Source organism: Cynoglossus semilaevis, chromosome 6, assembly GCF_000523025.1.
Source record: "Cynoglossus semilaevis isolate Cse_v1.0 chromosome 6, Cse_v1.0, whole genome shotgun sequence".
NCBI classification, from domain to species: domain Eukaryota; kingdom Metazoa; phylum Chordata; class Actinopteri; order Pleuronectiformes; family Cynoglossidae; genus Cynoglossus; species Cynoglossus semilaevis.
Genome location: NC_024312.1, coordinates 888,141 through 898,287, shown reverse-complemented (window position 1 = coordinate 898,287; position 10,147 = coordinate 888,141). Strand labels below are relative to the sequence as shown.

Below are 10,147 nucleotides of genomic sequence, written 5' to 3'. Positions count from 1 at the left end.
TGACTGTTTGGACACACACACACACACACAGACAGACTGCTTTCTGTTTCGTCTTTTTGTTGACAGATTACCTTTGACCCAGGTCTGGTGACTTCAGTTAACGCCACTTGTAGGTAGAGTTGAATGATTATGGGATAAAACTGCACCCCCCCCATCCCCCCGCTTCCCCATTCTCACATTTGTTTCCACTTGTTTTTACCAGGAAAGACTCACTGAGGTAAAAAAAAGAAAGAAAAAAACCCAAAACAACTGGGTTTATTTTTGGTTCAGGTCAGAAAAATATTTTCTTTAATTCAAACTTTTCCAGACCATTTCCATGTCATTGAGGCCAAAGGCAGCAGTGTCTCTCAGGTCAGGGTCTGTCACTGATGGACCAGTGTAATGGTGATTAAATGAAGGGCTTTTTACCAGAGGTTGAACCTCTTTTTTTTTTTTTTTTTTTTTCAAACATGGCTTGTAACGTTTCTTTGTCAATCCTGGTTCTGGTCGCATCAGTCCTGGTCCCTTTGTTAGACCACGTGTTCAACATCAATGTGGAATAATTTTTTTTCCCTCACTGGTTAGATTCAATAAGGAAATATTCTGGCTTAACTATTTGATAGTCATGTACTCTGAGGTGCCACAAGGGGGAGCCTGTATCTACACAAATTGTCCTCAGCCCTGGAGATAGTTAGATGTCAAGATCTGCCCTCTGACCAGACAGGAATCTCAGAGATCTTACCCCATGGGGTGATGATGGGTGGGGGGAGGCACTGGGGGGGAGGGTGGCGGTGGGCTTTAGGGGAGGAGGGAGGAGGGGTTGAAGTAGCACTGGTGATGATCCTGGGAGCCAGTAGCTGTACTGTACCTCAATGAGCCACTTTCTGCTGCTGCTGCTGCTGCTGTGTAGTAATTTTCACACATAGCATCACCCCCCCCCCCCCTCCTCCCCCCCCCGTCTCCCCCTGTGCTGGGCTCTGAAGTTTCCCCCTGCTCTGTCTGTCTGAACACTGAAAAAACACATTTTTATTCCTTGTTGTTCAAACGCTTTTGCAAAGAAGTTTACTTTAATATTAGTGTTCACTATTTGAATGACTTCGTTATGGTTTTGGTTAATAATACCATACACTGCTCCTTCATCATAAAAGTCTTAGTCTCAGTTCATCCCTGTCCTTTCACTATTTTTTTTTTGTTGTTGTTTGTTTGTTTTTTGCTTGGTTGGTTGTTTAGGTTCCTGTCATTTTGTGTCAATTGTTTGATTTTTTTTTTTTTTTTTGGTACTAGTGTTAAATCCCCATCCAATATGCAGTAGTTTGTTTTTAATCTATGTTACAATATCTGAGATGTTATTTCTACCTTATACCTGACCTTGTCAGTGAAGTTAACAGTGCAGAGTGTGACTCCGCTGTGACTCGGCCCTCTCTTTGTATTTTCTTGCTTTTTTGCAGGTGGCAAAAATACCATCTAGATATATATTTGAAATGGGGGAAAAATGATCACTAGGGGGCAGTAATGCCAGTCCCTGGTGTGAGTGACATTACATCTTGCTTTTGCCAACTCTTCTGTTCTTGTGACGTTGTTTTCAGAGTTCAACGCCTGTTGTCAGTGTTGTGGACAGTGTATGGTGTGAAAATGATCGTGTGGTTACAGCTTTCCCCGTAACACCGTCACCACTCTCCCTGTAACACCGTCACCACTCTCCATGCACCTCTGTGTGTGTGCCCTGCATCAATCACCGTTGTGAAGCCACTGATTTATGGGATGTTTGACTCCTTGTTTTGACTCAAGTCTGAACGTATGAGTTGCTTCCACACAGTTATGCCTGAGGTGATTTTTTTTTTTTTTTGAGAATCCACCTTTAATCCTGCAGCCCTGCAGCCCAGCCTCTGAATATGACTTGATGACTACCTCCAAATACCACAGATGACTATACCTTGTGAGCTAGCTCATGTGACACACAGGAGGCACGTGCGTATAAGAACAAACTGAAGGCCCTTAATGCATCGTAATTTGACGTGATTTATTTTTTAATCTTACCCCAAGAAAAACAACCTCGTGGTGAAGCTTTTTTCTTTCCCCCTCTTGATCTACCATCTAGTCCAGGTGGTGGAACGTCCAGCCTCTAACGGACTACGAGATCACGCCAAAGACCACCAGCTCTGACCACACACCTCACACAGGTGACCTGGGGGGTACTCAGTCTACTCCTGTGCTGCCTTGTCAGCCTTATCAACAACGGTAATGTGAGGTCATGGGGGACCGGGGGGGTCAACAACTTCTAACTGTGGATAAAACCCAATGGATGGTTGTTGACCTTTAAAGCAGCCCCCTAAAGGTTGAGAGTCGGTAACTCTCGTCCACCCCTTACCAGCTTCGACCGCAGCATTAGTGGACAACGTCCTGACATGGTATAGAGACTCTTCTCCAGGAAACAGGAAGTTCTCTCACTCATCTCCTCAGATACCCTTCTACCCCCTGTGGACTGTTTGACCTACATCCATCATCCTCCAGGAGACGGAGCAGAAAATCCTTTTTTTTTTTTTTTTTTTTTTCTCCAAGCTTTTACTGCCTTAAACCACACACGCTGACACTTAACCCGCCATCTCCCACCTTGTGTATTCTACACACAAACTTTTGAAAAACCAATGAATCAGGATCTCACCGAACATTTCCTCGATTCACAAAAACTAGAGAAACAAATCAAAGAAATGTTCTCCCCCCCCCCTTTTATTTGGTTCTCACTGAGTGGAAGGATGATGAAGAGATGTTACATTTAACATCGTGTCAGGCAGTTTTTTTTTGCCCTCCTCTGACAGTCTGGACAAGTGTCCTCTGAAAGGTTGTAATTCTCCCAAAAAGGGAAAAGGTAAATTGTTTTAAAAGGGAAAAAAAAAAACAACTAGGCTGTAGAAAAGAGCCGCGGGCCGTTTGTGCGTCCTTACTTGCAGGATCTTGCTTTTTCTGTGTGGAGCTGACTCCAATCATGAGTCAAGTACTCACGGGTCAAATACTGACGTTTTGTCTTAAAGTTACTTCGTGTTGACAGTTTACATGTACTTGTGAAACCCCCCTTTTAAAAACTGTCATTTCCACTCCCGCCTGAATGCGGTTGGTACGTCTGAAGTTTGAAGACGTAGATTTCTCGACTTGTTTTGTGGCCCTTTTTTTTTTTTTTTGGGTTTGAAAACGTAGATTTCTCGACCTGTTTTGTGCCCCCTTTTTTTTTTTGCACTGACGAAAACAGAATTGGACACGTAAGATCATGGCTTTTATGCAACTTTTTTTTTGTTTTGTTTTTATTGCTATTCAGTTGTTAATGAGACTTGTCGTTACTTGTACTGTTAAGTAGACAAAACTGCTTCACCTCTTGTGGAAACACAGTAGATGTGTATTTGGCAGCTTTTTAGACTCAATTTTGAAAGTGTTTTTTTTTTCCCTTCTGTGTTATGCTGTGATGTGAGACCTCTGGGTTGATTCCTAAAAGGAATGGAGCTGGTTGGTGTGACGGTCAGGGAGGTTTTTTGAGTTTCATTCAGGAATTATTTAAAAGGAATCATCAACGTATAGAAGTATGTTAATCCCTATTATTTATTTTATTCGTGCTCTTCCGTCTTTAGCGCTGTTTTAGCTGCTGTCATGCTCAGAAATTGTGGTGCACAGTTGACTTATGCAGCCGACCACATGGACCACTGGTGCTGGTGATGAACACCGTGACTTTCGCTCAACCGGGTGTGATGCAATATTGGTAGAAATGTATTGAAAAAAATACTGGTAAAGAGGGATGATGGAGACGTCTTCGCACCTCCGTGATTGGGTTAAATTGATGTAGTTGTCCTTGACCTTTAGCATCCGTCCTACCTCCTGATTTTTTTCTGTGGCATGTTGTGAAGTTTTACATCTAAAATTACAGAGTAGTAGAGTAGTAGTTTGTCAAAAGTTGTGAGAGGTTCTGACAGTGAAAGTGAGCGGACCATCCCATTGTCCATGGTGGGAGCACATCTGTTGGCCACATGTGACGGTGGTGCCTGATGGTCCGGGATGAAACTGAGCTAGTGCAGGAGCAGCAGGACTCCTCTGAACTACAAATACTTCTTCACGCACAGCGAGATCTGACGGAAGGACGCGTGTTTATTGATGAAACTGACACTGTGTGAAGTTGTCCAAAATCTCTTAATATCTGTGTGAGCACCTTGGATGGTCAGGCCTGGGGTGTCATGTGGCTATGAATGATGGGCGATCATATTTTTTATAGAGGAACAGAGCGGCTGTGGCCAAAGTACGACTGGGAATAATCACCGAGTGTGTTTAAAAAAAAAAAATAAAAGAAACGGTGGAAATAAGTTAAGAAATAGGTTATCAAGTAAAATTGGCAAGACTAGTCCGTGCTACGACAACATTTAACCGAGATCCAGAGGTTGGTTTCTTGCTTTTATTGGTTCAACAAAGTTTTGTAATAAAAGCAGGGCTGGAGCTAATTCTAAACTAAGTCATTGGTAGATGGCAGAGGTTCACCTTTTGACAGTTCCCAGTCCTTCCACATCACACACTGTATGTTAAGACACTCACATGGTCCCGGTCCAGTGTTTAGTGTTCAATGCCTCAGAGATTTGCCCGTCACTCATGTTTTGGTCATGGCGGATCGTCTTACAACACGGTGGATAATTTAGTGTTCGGAGCCAGGCTGTTGGCAGGTCCAAACTGATCACATGATCACTGTCCATGAAATGTCCTACAGATGTTTGATGATGTTGGCTTTCTTGGGAAATTGTCCCTTATTTTTACTAATTTACTTCATTCAAAGAGAATCTGTCAATATTTAGTCTGGACTGAAATCCACTTCCTGTACATGTTTTCAGTTGTGGGAAAACAAACAAACAAACAGAAAAAAAGAATTCCTCTCTGCTCGGTTCATTCTCATGTCTCCGGTCTTTCGAACCCGGCCTCGTAATTTAGTCATTTGTTGTAGTTTTTGACAGCTACGCTGTTAGGTGCCTTAAATTGAGTACAGACGTGAATGTGAACCACGGACGTCTCGGTCTGGGTCCGTTTTCCACCTCATCGTGTGTTTTTAATAAACTCTGCACATCTGGGCACTGAACGCTGTTTCTCAGGTTTTGTTGAGACTCGGGATAAGAAGCTGTGTGTTTTTACTGGAGTCACAGTTGTTAAAGTGAACCCCGCACTACGGCACTGAGACACAGAGTGTTAGTGTTTGAATTATCCTCTGGTTTAAGACAACAGTTTGTCTCTGTAGGTGGATTTTTCTCTCTTCTCGTGGTTGGAGCTGTCAATTCTCCTGCAGTTACTAGGGTCACAGTGATAAGTGTTAGAAGTCGGGGAAGTTTCCTAATTCTTGAAATTCTTTTTTTTTAATTCTGTTATTTGTGAAGTGGTATGAAGTACTGACACGGACATTATGACAGGCCTGCAGGAGAACCCTAGTAGTTATACTTCTCTAGACCACATCCTGCTCCAACTGACAAAGGAGTCACAAGTCAAGGTGTGAAGAGTCGTTCTGGTCGCACCTCCCTAGAGACGGGCGACTGGTTCTGATGGTGATGAGCAGTTGAATGTGTCATGGTGTGACCTGTCTAGAGAAGACTGTGCTGTGGTATTGATGAGCAGTTAAACTTCCTAGAATGGGATCTCACGGCAGGACGGTATGGTGTGTAGCAGATAATCGATGACATTATTTTCCCCAGTTTTCCCATGTGTTCTCATCCATGATGTTACAGTCCCAGGCTCCTTTCTGTCCCCATGTTTTAGTCCCTCATAAAGACCTGACAACGTGTCAGTACTTAACAGTACCAATCCCTTTAAGTCCAAGGAATCTGTAGAATATTTCTGCCACTTTATGTCACCGTTAAGCAGCAGTTCCTCACTGGACACTGACCTTTTCTGAGCTGCTTTTTTTTTTTGCTTGTGTCATAGTCTTAAGTTCAAAACCCCCACCAGTTCACCACCCCACTCCCACCCCAGATTTCTTATCAGCTGTTGTAACCTCAGTGTATCAGGCTGTCCACAGACACACCGTACCAACCAGCGCCTCCTGTCTGCTGACCATAACTCATTAGCATCTCATTTGTTATGGTGAAGGTCTGTTTTCCTTCCGTCTCTCATCATCGTTGGCATTGTTTTCATTAAGGCTGAGCCTCAGGGTCTTATCTCTGGTTCCTGGTTCCTGGTTCCTGGGTCTCCGGGGAATCAGCGACAACCACACTACAAATGAACTGAACCATTGTTTCAAAACGCAATTTTTCTGCCAGGTGGCTAAACATTCGCAGTGATTTATAGTTTAAAAAAAAAAAGTGGCTTCACCTGTCTGGAGTTTTCTTCAGACTGAGCTGCATGTCTACGGCTTTAAAATCAGCAACGCAAAAAAAATAAAATAAAGAGATACACAACTAGAGCTGGTGACATTTTATATATATTGATATAATTCTAAACAAAATATAACAGTTTTTTAAATGAAAACCCAATAACACAATGTTTGGGTTTTGCCAAATGACGTGTGACCTAAAAATAGTTTTGGGGAAAAACGGCTGTATGTGAAAGTGAAAGCCACTAGATGGCAGCATTGCAGCTCATTTTATTAATTTGTTTTAATAATCATGGGATTGTATGTAGAATGCTGGTGTCAGCAACTCATAAGGTGGTTTGAACAGATAAAGAAATAAATATTAACAGGCGCTCAATTGTATTGAATTTTTTTGGGGATGGCCACCACTGCAGTATTTGTTTATATCGGAATCAGAAATTAAGTGTCTGGACAATATTGGCAAAAAATATCAGATGCGGCAAAAAGTGTATATAAGTGTTTTTATCGTCCTGTGTCGGAGGAAGTTCTCCAGAACCTCCGGTGTTATTATGTGACACTGGGATAATTCATGGCGCTGCACAGCAGTGTGTCTGTGAGCGGGGTATCTTTTCACCCCTCTGTGTAACTGATGCACAGATATTCAGCCCAGAATTGGGGGCAAATTTTACGTGGGTAAGAATCCCAAGATTAAACCTTTCTTAACCCATCTGTCATGGGATGTGTTAACGTCTAGGTGGGATCAGACTGGGCTGGATGTACAGCAGGAACACAGCATGGGTCCTTCAGCGGGGCGACTGATGCGCAGCTAAGGTCTGGATCCTGCTGGGAACTCTGGGTTTGTTGTGAGAGGGAAGATCTACAGAAGCAGGATTGAGTTCTGGTAGAATTCCTTTGGTCTGCTGTGGGCAGGAAAAGCGTCCTGGTGTTTTTAATGGGACACTGATGTGGGTTGTGTTATCAAGGCGATCTGAAACTCTTTCCTAACGTGTAAAACATCACTTCAGGTTAAATATTACATCAGCTTGATGCTCGTCTCTGGAGAGTGATAAAGAGGCTGCGTGGTTTCCACCTTTGTGGATTTTGACATTAGTTCTGGTCAAGTGTGGAGCCGAGATGATTTCAGTGACAGCGTCTGGACTCTGTCCTGTCGGCCATGTTGATGGATCACCGACGTTGCAGGTAATCTGTTTAAAGAAAGGACTGAGGGCGAAGAGTCTGACGGAGTACCTGACCCCGTAGGAGTACACGTGATGTAGTGAAGCTGTATATATGTAGCACAGCTACATATATCAGGTTTAAGATGACCCTTGACCCAGCGCATGGCTATTGGTATGAAAGGAATTATTTTGCCACATCCTGGAGGGGCGGGGGGTCAATTAAAGCAACTGGTTGGACACAGATTTTTCACGTGTTTTTATTCCTAATCAATACTGACCTCAGTAGTATGTGAGGAAGTGTTGTTTTCTGTGCTACATATAGAAACTGTAAACCTTCATTCATTCTCTGAATAATATTTATACGTATTATAAGTCCATTACCAGTCATTTGATTGGTGTTTCCATGACCTCACAGTGACCTTGTCATTAAAAGTAAACAAACTTGATGTTCGTTTGTTTTCACGCAGGTTTCTCTCACCGCTGAGTCCTTTCTAACCACACGTTGTTTTCCTGTTCATTTCCAGATCCTCAGCAGCAGAAAGTCCACGACCGTATGAGCCGCCGCCGTCAAAACATGAGCGACGATGCGCTGAGGACACGGAGCCTGGAGAGCCGCCGCCGTCAAAACATGAGCGACGATGCGCTGAAGACCCGGAGCCTGGACGTACGCGTGCGCTGCACCCAACACTCGCACTGAGGAGGTTCAAGACACGGCCCTGAGAGCAGTGTGTGCCCGCAGCTGTGTGTGCATGTGTGCATGTGAGGGTGTGTGCATGTGTGTGGCAGACCCTGTGTGTACATTTTTGTGCAACACATTCTGCTAAGTTCAGAGCACTGTGGAGCTGAGAGGACGTCAAGCCCAGGACTATGGTCCAACTGTCCACGTCAGTCTGCCTGCTGGGAGCCCTTCTGGGTAAGACGCATCTGTGTGTGTATGTGTGTGTATTTTAAATCCACATCCATGGATTACAATGGGGGTGTCAAACATATGGCCAGCGGGCAAAAACGGCACACTTGGGGTTTTAATCTGGGCCGTAGAAAACCAGACTTCAAGATCAGACCGGTGATTATTGTCAGGTGTAGTTCCAATGCTGGCCAGCAGAGGCTGACTCCGCTTGAGCATAAAAAAAAAACTTTAATTGTAATGTTGTGCCAATAGTTTTATGGATAAGACCCCGCCACCGCACAAAAACATTCAAAAGGCCATTCTAGGTTTTATTTTCTGAACTTTTCTTCTTCAGAGAAAACAACACCGAGGCGGAGGATGGATCTTTATTTACTTTTGTTTGTATCGTCATGTGGCCCAGAGATGGACTGGAGAGCTGTCCTGGGTCTTACCCCTGTTTTCCAGAAACAGTACCAAGTATTAGGCCCAGTGGTGATATGTGTGGACTAATTAGTTTGCATGCTCCGAGCAGATCAACATACTGTAGAGCAGGGATGTCAAACTCATTTTGGTACAACCTAATTAGGTCAGATAAAGTAACCAGTACAATCATCACATTATTACCTATAAATAACAAAATGTTTTTTGTTTTTTTTGCCCTTTGTTTTCATGGGGAAAAAAAGTACATGAGATAAATCTTCATATTTAGTGAAATATCATTTTATAAAACATTTCCTGAACAGCGGGCCAGATTCAAACCCCAAGCGGGCCGGTTTTGGCCCGCTGACCTATGTTTGACACCCCTGCTGTAGCATCACTGCTGGATCTGTCAGGATCGACTTCTTCCCCTAAATTGTCTTTTTTCTTTTTTCTTTTTCATGCTCCATCTCCCCCCCGACTCCTCCCTCTCCCTCCCTCCTCACCCACACACACTTACTGCATGCGCCTTTGGTCGTTCTAGTCAGAGACTAATAATCCGTGTCCCTCAGGGATGGAGCTGGTGCCTCAACCGTCTGCTTAAAAGCAGCTCTTGTTTTGCTCTGAGAGGGAAATTAGTGAAGACACTTTAACAGTTAGATTCTTTAGGATAATCATGTTGTCATGTATCGTCAGGCAGAAACACGAAACAGGAGTTGCAGTTTTTTGGGGTGGGGGGTTTTCTACCAGGCAAATAAGTAGAGAGAGTGATTGAAGCCAAAACTGAAACTTTTTAATTTTATATTTTATATTTTTTTACTATTTTTAACTTTCATAACAACAGACATGTTGGATGGAACAAACAAGTTGTAATGTTTTTGGAGTTTTTCTTTTTCCCCCACTGTATTTTTCCCATTGGTCACACATGCAGCTAAGAGAGAGGGTTAGATGTGAGTGCCCCTCCACCCCCAGGTGTGTGTGTGATGATGGTTGTCAATGGCTCAACCGTAATCTTAGCGCCTCCAGCTGTAATTGTCTGAACTGCAGCAGCTGACAGGTTTTTTATCACCTTTCAGAGAAAAATGTTGAGGGTGAAAAAGTCAAGGATGAGACGCACGCGACCCGGAAAGGGTAGCGTGCGACACAGCGTACAGTACATTACATATGAATATCTGTTGAGAAAATTCAAACGGGATCGTTATCATGTAGACAAATGACGCTAATGTGTCATGCTAACTTCCATCTGCGGTCAGTGTTTAATCTCCAGGATCATACAGATTAGACAGAGAAGCTGTTAATCCCAAAAGCCAAGAAGTGGTTTGAATGACTGACAGAGTTAATCCTCAAACACATGTATCAACTGTACCAACAGAACAAACTACCAGTCCT

At 43.4% G+C, this 10,147-nt stretch overlaps 1 protein-coding gene across 1 annotated transcript in view; it reads left to right on the top strand.

Moving 5' to 3' along the window:
- Positions 1 to 8,171: 8,171 nt before the first annotated feature.
- il34 (interleukin 34) overlaps positions 8,172 to 10,147 on the top strand; it is a 25,001-nt gene continuing 23,025 nt past the window's right edge. The window contains exon 1 of the mRNA XM_008311068.3: positions 8,172 to 8,368. Within this exon, the coding sequence (XP_008309290.1) occupies positions 8,323 to 8,368 (46 nt within the window). The 5' untranslated portion in view covers positions 8,172 to 8,322. The remainder of the gene's footprint in view (positions 8,369 to 10,147) is intronic.